This window comes from Canis lupus, chromosome X, assembly GCF_048164855.1.
Source record: "Canis lupus baileyi chromosome X, mCanLup2.hap1, whole genome shotgun sequence".
NCBI classification, from domain to species: domain Eukaryota; kingdom Metazoa; phylum Chordata; class Mammalia; order Carnivora; family Canidae; genus Canis; species Canis lupus.
The window spans coordinates 62164123-62181880 of record NC_132876.1 but is presented as its reverse complement, the minus strand read 5'-3'; the positions used below and the strand labels follow the sequence as shown (position 1 = coordinate 62181880).

The window sequence follows — 17758 nt, the reverse complement described above, 5'->3', positions numbered from 1 at the left end:
ACTACAAAACATTGATGAAAGAGATTGAAAACGACACAAACAAATGGAAAGACTTTCCATGCTCATGGATTGGCAGAACAAATATTTGTTAAAATGTCCATGCTACCAAAGTGATCTACACGTTTAATGCAATCCCTATCAAAATACCACCAACATTTTTCACAGAGCTAGGACAAAACAGTCCTAAAATTTGTATGGAACCACAAAAGACCCCAAAAAGCCAAAGTTACCTTGAAAAAGAAAAGCAAACCTGGAGGCATCACAGTTCCAGACTTCAGTTATTTTAAAAGCTGTAGTGATCAAAACAGTATGGAACTGGCACAAAACTAGATACAGATGAATGGAATAGCATAGAAAACCCAGAAATGAACCCACAGCTATATAGTCAGTTAATCTTTGACAAAGCAGGAAACAACATCCAATGGGAAAAGGACAGTCTGTTCAACAAATGGTGTTGGGACAACTGGACAGCAACATGGAAAAGAATGCAACTGGACCAATTTCTTACACCACACACAAAAGTAAATTCAAAATGGATTATAGACCTAAAAGTGAGACCCGAAACCATAGAAATCCTAGAGGAGAACACAGGGAGTAATCTCTTGACATTGGTCATAGCAGTGTCTTCTAGATTTGTCTCCTGAGGCAAAGGAAATTAAAGCAGAAATAAAGTATTGGGACTTAATCAAAATAAAAAGCTTCTGCACAGCGAGGGAAACAATCAGCAATATTGAAAGGCAGCCTGTGGAATGAGAGAAGATACTTGCAAATGACATGTCTGATAAAAGGTTAGTATCCAGAATATTTCGATAAGTTATAAAACTTAACACCCAAAAAATGAATAATGCAGTGAATAAGTGGGCAGAAGACATGAATACACATTTTTCCAAAGAAGAGCTGCAATGGCCAACAGACACATGTAAGAGCCTCAACATCATCATCATCAGGAAAATACGAATCAAAAGTACACCTGTCAGAATGGCTATAAAATCAACAACACAAGAAACAACAGGTGTTGGCGAGGATGTAGAGAAAGGGGAACCCTCTTCTGCTGTTGGCAGGAATGCAAACTCACGCAGCCACTCTGGAAAACAATATGGAGGTTCCTCAAAACTTAAATATGGAACTACCATATGATCCAGGAATCACACTACTAGGTACTTAAGGGATACAACAATACTAATTCAAAGGGATATGTGCACCCTGATTTCTATAACAACATTATGTACTGTTACATAAGTAACAGTGTTGAATCATTACACTGCATATTTGAAACAAATATTATACTGTATGATAACTAATTGGCATTGAAATAAAAACTTTTAAAAAATATTTGTAAGACTACATGTTGAAAGAATCAAAACCTATCTGTGACTGAAAAAGTGATTACCAGCTATGAATTAAAAAAAAAAATAGAAAAGGCAGTCTTGCAATTAATCAGGATAGGAGGTTAGACACAGATAAAGCCAAATGAAAAGTTAAAGGAAACACTGATTTCCCAGGTCATGCACCAGTTGTGAAATATCATAATGACCCCTTTTTGAGTGATTATTGCTTTCTTACCAATGATGCCTCTAGAGTTGCTTTATTTTCATTTATTACTAGAGGGAGATACCAAATTCCTAAACTATCCTGCTTCATGATAGCCCCCCAATCCCTAGTTAATCCCTACTTCACTTAATCTGCTTCAAAAGTGGCCACCAATCCAAAACTAATCCTGGTTGACTTCAGACCCTTCTCAGAATTCTACAGTGGCAATCCAAAAGTTACAAAACACACTTCCATTCATTCACTCTTATCCAGAGGCCTTGTATTGTTCTTCTGGTGCATACTCTCTTCACTAGTGATTCAATAAATCTGATTTTTTTCAGACTATAGGCTTGTTCTTCATGGTCTCTAGTTGGTGAGGCTTTAACATGGTAAAAGTTTTTAGAGATTTATTTTTTACTGGGGCAGTAGTGAAGAAGAGGGACAGAGGGAGAGAGAAAAAAAGAATCCCAAGTGGACTCCTGGCTGAGTATAGAGCCCTTAGGTCTCTACTCAAGATCCTGAGATTATGACCTGAGCTGAAATCAAGAGTTGGATGCTTAACTGACTGAGCCACCCAAGTCTCCACAAGGTTATTTTTAATTACCTACAGAATCAGCAGTTCGGTACTGACAAAAAGCATCACCCTCCCTTTCCTGATAAAACAAACAAACAAACAAAAAAACAAAAAAACACTTCTCCATTTAAACCAGAAAATCATTAACCATAAGTAACTTTCCCTACCCAGACGAACTCACTGAATTCTACTGCTTATATTACAGGAAATATCTGATCAATGACACTAAGAAATATATTTAACCAAGGCCAGGTAACTACCATACCTATTGGGAGAAACAGTATATTATTAACTTAGCATCCAGATACAGATAAAACAAAAGTATATAAACTGGTGATATTATCTGATTTTTAATATATATCAGTCCCATAATTCAAGGAATTTTACCTGTCACCCCACAACCTAATAATGTGCCATACCTAATGTTCAGGAAATCCTCGTATAATTTTCTAACTTTTCATTTTAAACTTTAAGACCGATTATATATATATATATATATAAAACAGAATATTTCCAATTCTTCTGTAAATGGCATTGAAAGATAAAAGAATTAGATTTTTTAACTATAGGTCAAGCTACTTTCATATACAAAAAAGCCATAAACAAACCAGAGAGTTTAAATTGTTACTCATTATCAGGAACGCTGGGAAATGGTGGGTCTAGCTAGTCTAAAGAATAATCTCAATCTGACTTTGCTAGGACAGCCTTACAAAGCAAATGAAGGCCAAAGGAAATTACCAAAATCATATTCTAATAGTATGACTGTTGGGTCAAGAAATGTCTTAAAATCCACTAAAACAACTTCAAAACAATAAAGCAAAATTTTGAACTTCTAAAAAATAGCATCTATACACCTACCTCAAAGACAAACCTCAGGAATGTGGAGGTTAGGAGGAAGATGAAATAGAGAGGGAGTGCTTTCAGCAAAAGCTTAAGACTGAATAAAAAACCAGAGGATCAGCCAATAACTAACCAAAAGAGTCTTTATACACATAAAGCAAAAGGATTATTGTTCACAAATCAGGCTTCTAATACCATACCCTGATCACCATCAATATCATATTCAAATACAAAATTCTTCAGAAAATAAGATATATTTAAAGAAGGCTAAAATAATTTTGGTTTAGTTTTCTCTCTTTTACCAAAAAGTCACTTGATCAACATTTATAGTTCTACTTTTCTTAACTTTAATCAGAAAATAGAATCATAGCAAATATGCAACCTTCTGATTACTTTTTTTTTATTTTACTTATTCATGAGACACACAGAGAAAGAGAGAGAAAGAGACATAAGCAGAAGGAGAAGCAGGCTCTAGGCAGGAAGCCTGATGTGGGACTCGATCTCAGGACTCCGGAATCACACCCTGAGCCAAAGGCAGACGCTCAACTGCTGAGCAACTCAGGGATCCCATCCTTCTGATTGTTTAAAATGCACTTGAACTAGGGCACCTGGGTGGCTCAGTCAGTCAAGTGTCTGCCTTATTCCAAGATCCTGGGATGGAGTCTTTTGTCAAGCTCCCTGTCCCTCTCTCCCTCTCTCTCAGATAAAGAAATAAAATCTTCATTAATTAATTAATTAAATGCACTTGAACATACTGGCTCCTATAAGAAGAGAGAACAGTAAACTAAGAAAATACTCTTTATAAGCAGAGAGAACAGTAAACTAAGAAAATACTCTTTCAAGAACAATGGAAAGTAACTCATGAAATTCCGTGTCAATTCTAGATTTACAATGACTAGCAATATTTTTTGTGAAGCTTGATTTGAAGGTTTCCAAAAAAAGCTCTAACAACTAAACAAAAAAAAGTGTTATAAAAGAAGCCAGAAAAAGAACAGAAACAAATTTTAATAAAAACTGAAAACTGTAGTAAAAGCACAAAACAACAGATTTATCTCTTTCATAGATTCGATGCTACTATAGATCAAATTATGTCTCTGAAACTTAACCACACAGAACAGCCTTAGAGTTTTTAAGGCTGATGCCATTCCCATCCCACAACACCTATCCAGAGTACAATTTAAACTACACTACTAAGACCCACAGAGTATCTACATTCATGATCACTGAATGTCTTATTCCTAGGATACTATTAAGATACAGCAAATAAATGATATTTCTAATTCCATTTAACCTTTTTGCAAAGTTCACTTAACATTATTTGGGAATAAATACCCTAAATCTTTATTTTATTATCTCCTAAACCATTTAACTGGATTTGGCTATTAAACACAGATGTTTTAGGCTGTATTTTTCTTCAACTAAACAAATCTGAAATTGTTTTATAGCTTACCTCTGTGAACCATAAATATGAAGTTCTATTTCTCTAAGGTACTTAATAAAATGTATAAAATAAATACCAAAAGATTCTTTTCAAATGGTTTGGTGTATACTGAATGAAAAAGCTAAAGGAATAATAAAGAATAATGAAGAAGGGAAAGAATGTTCAAAATAGGAACAGAGAAATTCTTTTTTTATTATATTTTACATGATGATACTAAGACTCCTATAATAAAGGCTGTTTTCTTTCAAATAAAGAAACAAACTATTAATCCTAATATTAATACAATATTGACATGAATACAAATAAGAAATTCATATGAGCTATATAAAACCATATCAATGCATTTAAAAGGCATGCTTAAGTTTCCATATGGCAGCAATTATACTACTTTTATTCATGTAATATTTAGTGAGCACTAACAATGTAGCACTCACAAAATATTCTGAGTTTATTTTCAAGTTCTAATTGCTTGCAGGTGTGACAAGAAACACCTGCTCCTGTCCAGATACATAAAAGTAATGACTTTATAATCAACTTGTTTCATGTACAGTTATGTGAGTACAAAAAGGAGGAAGGAGGCAAGAAAAAGTAAAGCCTGTCAAAAGTGTTATCCATGGACAAGAGATAAGGAGAAGCAGGCTCTATGCAGATATTATATGTATCAATATATATATAAAATTAGAGAAGAAGGATAACAAATATTCCTGGAAGAAACCCAGTCACCTCAGCCAAATAAATTTACATTGGATTATCTTTCAATTTATATTTACAGTAACAGGAGGTGAGTCTCCCACCTCCCAGTGAATTATGGGTTTACATGTGACATATAACCACACAATCGCCAATAAGTCAAGAGCCAATCAATGCTAAATGGGAGCTTATGGCAATATATAAATATTAATTTGGCTTTAGAGAGTTAATGCAAGCCTCCTAAGCTATATAAAATATAGTATATATACAGTAAAATACAGTATAAAATACAGGCCTACTATGTAAATTACAGGACAATACTATATATCAATTTTACTGAAGATAAAAGAGAAAAAAAAGTTTAAAACTAGTCTTGTCATATCACACCCTTGTTTCAGTTTAGAAACGAGTATGCACATTTGTTCCTTGGGTAATAATGTCTGTCAGTCTCAAACTAGAATAAACAAGCCATCGGGCTGCCATTTCTACAGGTAATTTTATAGAAATTTTTTAGAATATAAGTAGGAAAACTTTGCAAACTTTTATAATGATGGAAATTAACTATAATACTAGTTCTTTCAAATATTCATTTCAAATGGACATGAAACAGACTTTTGAAATTAGTTCTGTACTAAAATACGAGCTGAGTATTGGAGTTGTGCTTGAATGAACTTTTATTTTCAAATTTTAATGCAACTACTTACAAAGTTTCCAAAACAAATACTAATCTTTAAAGGAATGAAGAAACAACAATATTTGGTGATTAAAGGGCAAGATCTCAAGTAATATCTCCAAATAATTAATTACATATGCTCCAGGATTTTTTTGGTGGCATTAGGTATTAATATAGTTTTGAATTTAGTTCAAGTTTCTTCCCTTGATTTAATTTTGGTATAATGCAAATCCAATTTGATTAGTCAAGCATATAGCTAAGGAAATGGCATGACTGGAGCTTAGACTTGTTATAACATAAATATCATAGGTACCTTTGCTCTTTCCCTAGAGTGATTTAGAAATTCACCCTTGATGAACTTAAGTACACATGCCTTGGTAAACTTAAGTACACATACATGAAAAGTATTAGACTAGTTAGTCTATGCTACGATGCTCCCTCACATCCATTTCATTAAATTACTAAGTAACATTATTGATTAACTACACAAAGGATGGGAACATTTGAATAAATAATCCAAGATTGTGGAAAGTCCAGATAAGGTCAGAATTTTACTGTTTATGGCCAAAGACAATTGTGAAACTCACTAGAAAGAAGTGGGACAATATGATCTTTGAAGTGAGTTACTAAAATCAAAATAGGAAAAGCTAAATAAAAGTAGTTTCTAAGTACAAAAGTAGAAAACATTCCAGGTTAAGTTTGTTATGAATCATTAGTCAAATACATTACTACTAAATTATGTACCTATTCAGAAAGCTTCTTACTGGTTTTCATATTGTTCTAGATCTTCATTTTCTATTATAGTGGTCATTAGCCGTATGCGGTTATAGACTTAAAAATTAGTAAACATTCTCTAAAGTTAAAAATTGAGTTCCTTGCCTACAACACAAAAGCCACATGTGGCTGATGCCTACTGTTTTGGATGGCATCAAATAAAACATCATTAGAAAAAGTTCTATTGGGTAGCACTATTCTACATAAAATACCAGTTAATATGAGCCCCAAGAAATAACTGATGTAAGTCTAACTATACTGGATAAAATTAAAAAGTGGAACATATCTTTTTATGATAAAACTTCTATGCAAAGCAGGAACAGAAAGGAACACCCTCAAACTGATAAAGTTATCTACAATCATAATTAATAGTGGAAGACTGCCTGCTTTCCCCCTAAAATCAGGAACTATGGAAGGATATCCAGTCTCATTATTTCAATTCACCATTATACCTGAAGCACTAGCAGTTCACTAGTGCAAGAGAGAACCATAAGGCAGATAAGATTAGAATGGAAAAGTAAACCTGTCTCATTTATAGACAACATGACCATTTATGTAGAGAATTCTGATGAATCTAAAAAAAATGCTGTTAGAAGTAATGAATTTAGCAAGATCAATATACAAAAACAAAACAAAACTCATTTCTATTTACTATCAACAAACTGTAAATTGAAAATTTAAAATACGTAACTTAAAATGCACCAAAAAAACATGAAACCCTTAAGAGAAAAAATTCACAATAGTTGTGCAAAACCTCTACACTAAATACTACAAAATACTGCTATGAGAAATTATAGAAGGGATGCCTGGGTGGCTCAGCGGTTTAGCGCGTCTGCCTTCTGCTCAGGGCATGATCCCAGAGTCCCGGATCAAGTCCCACATTGGGCTTCCTGTATGGAGCCTACTTCTCCCTCTGCCTGTGTCTCTGCCTCTCTCTATGTGTGTCCCTCATGAATAAATAAATGAAATCTTAAAAAAAGAAATTATATAAGATCTAAATAAATGGGAAATTATACCATGCTCTGGATTGTATGATTCAATGTTGTTAGTATATTCATTTCCCCCATATTATCTACATATTCAAGGTAATCCCAAACAAAATCCTAGTTGTTTCTGGATAGAAATTAAGAAGCTAATTCTAAAATTATACATTGCTGTAGTAACACAAAATGTAATAGTCACTTTCATAACAATTTGGCAGTTTCTTATAAAGTTAAACCCATACTTACCATATGACCCAACAATCCCATTAGCTAGATATTCACCCAAGAGAAATGAAAACAAATGTTCATGCAAAGATATATATTAAAAAGTATATAGTAGTTTTATTTAAAATAGCCAAAATCTGAAACACCTCAAATGCCTATCAATTGAAGAACTGACAAACATATCATGGTATATCCATTCATACAATAAAATATTGCTTGGTAATAAAAAGGAATAAATTACTGATACATGAAATGACATGCATAAATCAAAAATCATTAGGTTCCAAGCAAAATCAGATATAAACAAAAGGCTACATGCTTATTATTTCATTCAGATGAAATTGTAAATGAGGCAAAAGCAGAGTGGACAAACTTCCTGTTTTCCAGGAATACCCGGAGGGGCAGAGGATTGACTGCAATGAGACATGAAGAAATTCAGGAGGTGACAGAAATATCCTACACTTTTATTGTGCTGTTACACAAATGTATATAGTTGTCAAAACTTGTTGGACTACAAACTTATAAAGGGGAAAATTTTATTTAATAGGAATTATAACATAATATATTTGACTTAAAAAATAAAAAGTAATAAGGGCTCCTGAGTGGATCAGTCACTTGTGTTCAACTCTATAATTTGGCTCAAGTCATCATCTCAGGGTCCTGAGATCTAACCCCACTTCAGGGTCCCCACTCAGTAAGGAGATTGCTTCCTCCTATTCTCTCTGCCCCACCCACATATACTCTCTCTCTCTAAAAATAAATAAAAAGTAAATCTAAATAAATAAATAAATAATGCATGTTTATATGTAATATGGCTAATCTTCTATCTTTGGGGCCCTATAAGTATAGATCGGTTATATTAAGAAAATACGGTATAGAAATAGACTGGAAGGCAAGCAGTATAACCTATACCAGCCCCATGCTTCTCTAGACTTTGGCTTTTTCTGGTGTAAATAGGGGTTTATTATCCAGTTTCTCAAATCTGTTTCCAGGAAATTTTCAGAATGTTACACATATTTTAGAAAAAGGGTTTCTACTGTTAAATTATTTAGGAAATGTTCCCCATATGGTAATTTACAATGCATTTAGCATATGAAAGGCTCTGAGCAGTCCTACATGCATTGATTTATTTCTATATTTTTTTTAAACTCAGTGTTTCCCACATTTACTTGACCAAGAAACACTTCTATTACAAAATGGTGCTGTTGGGGCACCTGGGTGGCTAAGTCAGTTAAGCATCCAACTCTTGATTTCGGCTCAGTTCATGATCCCAGGGTCACGGGATGCAGTCTGCTTAAGATTCTCTCTCTCCTTCTCCCTCTGCCCCTCTAACCACCAACCCTCCCCCTGGCTCTTTCTATCTCTCAAAATAAAGTTTTTTAATAAATAAATAATTTTTAAAAATAGTGTTGCTAAAGTTCTAAGATTCATTGATTAAATTTTCAAGATCATATTCTTGATTAAGTGTTTAAGACTTATTTACTTGAGAAAGAACGTGCATATACACCCAAGGGATCAAGTTGGGGATGGGGCAGAGAGAATCTTTCAAGCAGTCTCCCTGATGAGCACAGAGCCCCACAGGAGGCTCAATCTCAGGACCCAAGAGATCATGACCCATGAGATCACAACCTGAGCCAAACCAAGAGTCAGATGCTCAACAGAATGAGCCACCCAGGTGCCTCACTTAATCTTGATTAAATTTTATTTACATTGGGAAACTATAAAACTGATTGATTTTAAAGTAGCTATACAGAACTGTACATACCCCTTAATGAGATAACACTTAAATCACAAATTTAAAAGACTTCTTACTCATCTTGCTACTTTCCTAGACAACTCCTCGAGTTTTTACCAGGTTGTGAATTCTAAATATCCTAAACTTAAATGTTTTTGACTAGTATATACTACATGAAAATACATCAGGGTTGAATCATTTCTATTGTAATACCTCCTCTTCAAATTACAAGGCAGAATTAAGAATGTAAAGGCATCAATGCCAGGAACACTGAAATTCCTAAGCAGTTACAATAAAAATAACAAAGTGATCTAGGTCAGAATGTAAAGTGTTCACTGTATAAAACCGGTAGAAGTCTGAATGTATATAGTTAAAATAGTTTTTAAAAAGGGAAGGGAAGAAAGACTAAAGAAAGATGGAAAACCTAATACTCTAAATGCTACTCTTCGGCACTTTACATGTGACCATTTATAGAAGTATAAAGCATTACAAATAATGTTGATAGTGTAGTTAAAAATATTGAATCTTTTGAACATAAATTAATGCATGAATAATAAGAGGCATCTTAATTCAAGCTAATAAGTTAATTATGAATAAAGCTTTATTCGTAATAAAGAGGAAAAGTGAACACTGGAAAATTTTAAAGGGTAAACAAACTACCCCTGAAAATGAAAAAGAAATGTTAAAAATGTCATTTCCAATTAGACCCACATCAGTAGTCTTCTTCACCCAATGACATCTAGTCCATGGAATAGTATTGTTAGTAATATATATGGAAACATCTAATTTATTTCAATAACCCTTATGAATTTTTATCAATAATTTTGTCTAAATAACTTTTGAAATTATTTCTAGCCTAAATTTGTTTAACCTCTTGGGGTAACTTCAATAGGCTTATTATATAAGATAGTATTCCTTTTAAAATGTATTTTTATTTTTCAATTTGAATTTAAGGAATATTCTTTAAGACCTAGGCACTATACAAAATAATTGTTTAGAAGAGTGAGAAAATAGGAAAGCAGAGTGACAATTACTCATCCAGCTATTTATACATTCTTTTTAAGAGTTAAGTTTTAGTACAAATGGTTTTGTAGCTACATCTCCTTGGAAACCACTAGTAGTATCTCTTCATAATGGTCTGGCTAGAGATGCCCCAGGAATAATTTGAATGGAACGTGTGAATTTCAGTAAACTAAAAGGGGGAGGAGTGACTTTTTTGTTTTAATAAAGACATATGAAATCAATCACATCATTATTTTTAGCAAACAGATATAAGCAGAATGTATTTTGTTTTGTTCTGAAAGTCATCTTTACATAGTTCCCTGTAAAATCTTTAAGCTCAGTACCTAGATATGTAAATAGACATCCATATGGTTAAAAACACCTATAGTATATATAAAAGGAAATGCATCTGCTAAGAAGAAAGAAAAAGAAAGAAAGAAAGAAAGAAAGAAAGAAAGAAAGAAAGAAAGAAAGAAAGAAAGAAAGAGAAAAAAGAAAACAAGAACACAAAAACATAATTACATTAAAAATGCTTTAAAAAGTTGGACTATGAAATTCCTTGAATATAAGCAGCTTGTTTATACTTCAAATTTAATTCTGTTACCTATTTTTGGCTGTATAATGAGATCAGGAAGAAACAAATCAAGAATATGTTCATAGCTCACATGGATATTACTCACCCACATTTGGAGGTTTCACATAATTTACAGGTAGTTCTGGAGGTCTGCCTCTATGTAGAGCTGCAAAAGCAGACCCATTCCATAGTGTACTCTTACAGTCTATTCAAAAAGATTGAAAAGTTAGTCAAGAAATAGAATAGTGTTTTATTTTAAATTGTACCTTAGAGGTAAATGTCTGCTTTCAATTTCATTTGTTAGAATATATTTTTAACTCTTACCACAATAAAAATTAATGTGTATAATTTTAAACATGTTATAAAACATATTATGACTGGTAAACAACAACATTTTAATATATCACCAGGATATTTTGTTTCTAGAACTTAGAGCTTTTATTATGTGTGTATTTGAATCTTATGTAAATATGTCAGGGATTAATAAGGTTTTAGTTTTATACTGGTCCTTCTTGATCTTTAGGCTTATACATTTCTAATTATATAAAACTATATAAGCAAGGTTACAACTATAGCACAAGTATGCCAGGTAAAATTCAGAAATATTTATACTTGGTACACACATTATGGAGTGCCTGCAAATTATGCCATAATAGGTATCAATACTGCCTTATCAGATGATAACTGACTATAGTTATGGTTTTGTCCTTTATGTCAAAAGCTCAAGCAAATAGGACATATTCCTAATAATTCAACTGTGATAAAAAATATTGCACTACTCTTTTTTTGAGGGGAGGGGCAGAGGGAATGGGAGAGAGAGAATCCAAAGCAGGCTCCACACTGGGCATGGAGTCCAACACGGGGCTCAATTTCACAACCCTGAGATCACGACATGAGCTGAAATCAAGAATTCGACACTTTAACCAACTTAGCCAACCAAGCACCCCTATACTGCTCTCTCAAAAGCTTCCAAATTAACTGATTTGAAGAATTTCCTTATATTATAAAATGAGATGTTTAAAACTGGTATTTTTGAAGCTATTTACTGTTGTGAATTAGAATTTTTAAAGACATGATGCTAATAAAACAAAACAAATTAGTTGCTGGACCTGAAGTTTTATTAAACTAACAGGCATCCTTAATGCCTATTTTCATATTTTTATGTTCATAAAATACTACTTTATATATTTTACATATTGGGGTTCCATGAAAAACTTTGGGGAAAATCTTTAAAACTGAAAAACAGTAAAGTAGAAAAACTATTATTGAACAGTCACTAATAGATTGATATATTTTTTAATATTTTCTTTTTTTAATATTTCCAATTATAAAAATGTTTATATATCATATATAAATTTTAATATATCATTTTTCATTTACCTATTATAAAATATACAATGTGATTAGGATGATATAAAGACTCATAATTACTTAAAAATAATAAAATATAATGAAAGACTATTTTAAGCATTCATACTACATTAATCAAAGCAGTGATGTTTTAAGATCTCTATTTCACAGGATTAAAAAATATTCATATTATTTACCTCTATTGCATTCACTATTTTACGGTAGAGGGCTCCTTTTAGGACTCTAAAAATTTACTTATAAGAAAATAAGAATAAGATTGGAAAAATAAGGAAAGCTAGAAGAAAACTAGTATTTCGGAAAGCATGGGAATATTTGCTTAACATAAAAATAAGCCGTTATCCATTTCTTCCTCTAAAAACTGAAAATCTTACCTTTGGCATCCCGTAACAGAGATTGCCGACCAACACCTAGTAATGTCTGTACCCCAGGAACACTCTGAGGGATCTCCTTATCTAGTAAGGGACCAATCCGCTCACAAATTTTAAGGAGGTAGTCTGGAGGAATGTGTGCATTGGCTGCCACCTAAAAAGCATAAATAAAACAGGAAAACCAATTTGGTTTAAAAACATAATTTAATCCATTACCAAACCATTCCATCTTGGAACAAAGTATAATTTTTATATACAGAATCAGGAAAATAACATTTTAAACATTAAATATTTCAACCAAATTAAAGAAACAGCTACAAAAATTAAGCACATCTAAATGATAGCATTTAAATGGTATGGCACTCAAACTTACTTTTACATGCCTTGATTAAATCATTTGCTTAGCTGTTAATCTTATGAAATAAGTATTGCAAAACAGCAAAAGTGTGCATGCCTAAAATTAAACTACAAAGACAATGGGTAAACTCTTCTGGTAAATTGATCTATTCAGTAATGATGAATTGTTCAAGAATCAGAGAATCTAGATTCTATTCAAATGATAAGAATAGGCTTCAGGCAACATGGCAGAGGACTAGGGGTCCTCAACTCACCTGGCCCCACCAACTTACCTACATTACTGTCAAACCATCCTGAAAACCTATGAAATCGACCTGAGATTTAAAGAGAGAACAGCTAGAATGCTACAGAGAGAAGGGTTTTCGTATCTAACAAGGTAGGAAGGTGGGGGGGGGGGGGATAAAAAAGAATCAAGTGGGGGAGGGGCCCAGCAAGGGGCCAGGCTAAGACCAGAGAGCCTCTGGGACAGGAAAGCCCAGCCTCAGAAAAGCAGGAACTTTAAAAAATCCACACCAGATTCTTCCCAGATAGAAAGGTGATTTAAAGGGAAATCAAGGGGATCCCTCCATGGCTCAGAGGTTTGGCGCCTGCTCACGGCGTGATCCTGGAGTCCTGGGATCGAATCCCACATCGGGCTGCCTGCATGAAGCCTGCTTCTTCCTTTGCCTGTGTCTCTCATGAATAAATAAATAAAATCTTTAAAAAGGGGGGGGGAACTGAGCGGAATCGCAAGGTGGGGGAGTGGAGCCTCTAGTTTCCTGGAGTCACTAATAGAGGAAGCGCACCTGGGAGAAAGGGCACCACACTCCTCTGGCCGATTTTGGTAAAGGGCTGGAGTACACAGGCTGTGTGGCACTGGTAAGAAGCCAGTCAGGCGGGGGCTCCGGGTGGAAGGGTCTGCGCCCTGGTGCCTTTGGGAGCTGCAGCCCCAGAGCGCAATTCCAGCAGGACAGGCCCCAGATCCCAGGGGGACAGGCAACACAGCCCACCATCCTGCACTCCCCCTAGGACTGGCAGAAACAGGGAGGGCAGAGGACAGCTGGGACTGACGCTCCAGCCCACGGGCACCTCCAAGCTATGCAGATCAGCGTACCCTGTCCTGGGAGCATCTAGGCCAGTGTGGACTGGGACCTGCGGTAGTGAAGTGGGGAGCTGATTCCAGGGATGGAGACCAGGCCGCTGCCCTAGGTGTTGTTCTTCCTTGTGTCACACTGTGCTTGGGAAAGATGGGGCCTCCAGGAAACAGAGGCCTCACAGGGTAAAAAGCTCCCACTGAGCCCAGCACTTGTGGGGAGGGGTCAGTTCCCCCAGGTACACACACCAGAGAGTCACCACAGCAGGCCCCTCCCCCATAAGACCAGCTGGAACAACAGGGGAAGAGCAAGTTCTTGACCTAGCAGGCTGGAAAGCTCCAGAGGAAGTCAAGGGATTTACACTATATAGAACCAGGGGGTACCCCTCCTTTTTCCAGGACAACTCGTTTTTATATCAGACTGTAAATTTCTAATACTTTTTTTCTCTTTTTTCACCTTAACTACAATATTTTACCACCTCTTCATTTCTAAGATTCTTCCTTTTTGATTTTCATATTTCTACAAGTACAGGTCCTAGATATATTTTCCACTTCTAGATTCCCTTCAACATACCCAAATTAATTTGGGGAGATATAAATGATATGTTTTTTGTTGTTTGTTTTGTGTTTTTGTTTTCTCTACCTCATTTTTCTACAATGCCAGAGGTTAATACATTCTAAAACATGACCAGTAAGTACCCAGAACCAAGTAGTATACTGTGCTGGTTCATTTTGTGAAATTCCTCATTCCCATTCTGCCTCCTTCTTTTATCTCATTTACGTTTTAGTGGTCAATGTTGGGGCCTTCTACAAGTATTTCTGCTTTATATAAATTTGGGACAGAGAATCTTCTAACATATAAAACTTAATATACTCAGAAACAAGAGGATCATGCTCTAGGAACCCTCAGGTAGATTACATTCTCCCTCCACTACAACTTTGTCACCACCACCATATCTCAGTAACCCCTACTTTTTTTCTTTTTTTCTTTATCCTCCTTTCTTTTTCTATTCTCTCTTCTTCTTTAGGATACTTGGCCTTTTATTTTTTACTACTTTGTTTGAAAATTTGTTTTTCACTTTAGTGGCCCTTTTGTGTTACTTCGTTCTGATCTTGGTTTTCAATTTCTGGTCTCTGATCTTGGCAGACTTATCGAGGGTGAAATTTACTTAGGTCGTGGTTAATATTCTTGATGCAGCACACTCATACAGCCACTCTACACTGAGCAAAATGACTAGAAAAAGGACTCACCACAAAAGAAAGAATCATAAACACTACTTTCTCCCAGAGTTACAGAATTTGGATTACAATTTGATGTCAGAAAGCCGATTCAGAAGCACAATTATAAAGCTACTGGTGGGCTCTGGCAAAACACATAAAGGAATTAAGAGACTTCATGACTGCAGAATCTAGAACTAATCAGGCCGGATTTAAAATCAATTAAATGACATGCAATCCAAACTGGAGGTCCTACAAACAAGGGTTAATGAGGTAGAATCAAGAGTGATGTAGAAGTAAGATACTGGCAAAGAAGGAAGCTGAGGGAAAAAGAGAAAAACAAATAAAAAACCCTGAGGAAAGATTAAAGGAAATACATGATATCCTCAGAAGGAAAAATCTACATATAATAGGGGTTCAAGAGGGCACTGAGTGGGACAGAGGGACAGAAAGCATATTTAAACAAATCATAGCTGAGAACGTCCCTAATTTAGGAAGGGAAACAGGCATTCAGATTCAGGAGATAGAGAGATACCCCCAAAAATACAATAAAAAACATTCAACAACTCAATATGTAATAGTGAAACTTGCAAATTCCGAAGATAAAGAGAAAATCCTTAAAACAGCAAGAGACAAGAGATCCCTAAACACATGGGGAGAAATACTAGATTAACAGCAGACCTCTCCACAGAGACCTGGCAGGCCAGAAAGGGCTGGCAGGATATATTCAGGGTCCTAAATGAGAAGAACATGCAGCTAAAAATACTCTACCCAGCAAGGCTCTCATTCAGAACTGAAGGAAAGATAAAGAACTTCCAAGATAGGCAGAAACTGAAAGAATATGTGACCACCAAACCAACTCTGCAAGAAATATTAAGGGGGACACTGTAAAAGAAAGAGGAAACCCGAAGAAATAATCCACAAAACAGGGACTTAATAGGTATTACAATGACATTAAATTCATATCTTTCAATAGTAACTCTGAACATGAATGGGCTAAATGATCCCATCAAAAGACACCAGGTTTGATACTGGATAAAAAAACAAAACCCATCTATTTGCTATCTACAAGAGACTCATTTTATATCTAAGAACACCTACTGCCTGAAAACAAAAGGTTGGAGAACAATTTAACATACAAATGGTCCTCAGAAGAAAGCAGGGGTAGCAATCCTCATATCAGATAAACTAAAATTAATCCCAAAGACTAGTAAGAGATGAAGAGGGACACTATATCATACTTAAAGGATCTATCTAACAAAAGGACCTAACAATCATCAATATTTATGCCCCTAATGTTGGAGTTGCCAAGTATATCAATCAATTAATAAACAAAGTAAAGACTACTTAGATAATTAACTAATACTGGGAGACTTCAACACGGCACTTTCAGCAAAAACAGGTCTTCTAAGTACAACAGCTCCAAAAAAACAAGAGCATTAAATGATACACTGGACCAGATGGATTTCACAGATATTTACAGAACTTTACATCCAAAGGCAACTGAATAGACATTCTTCTCAAGTGCAAATGGAACTTTCTCCAGAATAGACCACATACTGGGTCACAAATCAGGTCTCAACTGATACCAAAAAATTGGGATTGTCCCCTGCATATTTTCAGGCCATAATGCTTTGAAACTTGAACTCAATCACAAGAAGAAATTTGGAAGAAATTCAAACATCTCAAGGTTAAAAAACACCCTGCTAAAAGATGAAATGGTCAACCAAGACATTAGAGAAGAATTGAAAAGATTCATGGAAACTAATGAGAATGAAGATGCAACCATTCAAAATCATTGGAATAGAGCAAAAGCAGTCCTAAGAGGGAAATACATCGCAATAGAAGAATCCCTCAAAAAATTGGACAAAACTCAAATACACAAGCTAACCTTGTACCCAAAGGAATTGGAGAAAAAAACAGCAAATAAAAACTACACCCAGCAAAAGAAGAGAGTTAATAAAGATTCCAGCAAAACTCAATGAAATAGAAACTAGAACTGTAGAACAGATCAACAAACCCGGAGTTGGTTCTTTGAAAGAATTAATAAGATAAATAAACCATTAGCCAGCCTTATTAAAAACAAAAGAGAAAAGACTAAAATTAATAAACTCATGAATGAAAAGGAGAGATCACTACCAACACCAAGGAAATACAAACGATTTTAAAAACATATTATGAGAAGCTATACGCCAATAAATTAGGCAACCTGGAAGAAATGGGTGCATTTCTGGAAAACTGCAAACTATCAAAAATGGAACAGAAAGAAATAGGAAACCTGAACAGGCCAATAACCAGGGAGGAAATTGAAGCAGTCATCAAAAACCTTCC

The 17758-nt window shown here is 34.7% G+C and overlaps 1 protein-coding gene across 5 annotated transcripts in view; it reads right to left on the bottom strand.

Annotated features, from left to right (window-relative positions):
• BRWD3 (bromodomain and WD repeat domain containing 3) overlaps positions 1–17758 on the bottom strand; it is a 196070-nt gene that overhangs the window by 164729 nt on the left and 13583 nt on the right. For all 5 annotated transcript variants that reach the window (XM_072817333.1, XM_072817334.1, XM_072817336.1 and 2 more), the window contains exons 5-6: positions 12784–12934; positions 11148–11246 (exon numbers count right to left, since the gene is read on the bottom strand). In XM_072817333.1, coding sequence (XP_072673434.1) covers positions 11148–11246; positions 12784–12934 — 250 coding nt within the window. The remainder of the gene's footprint in view (positions 1–11147; positions 11247–12783; positions 12935–17758) is intronic.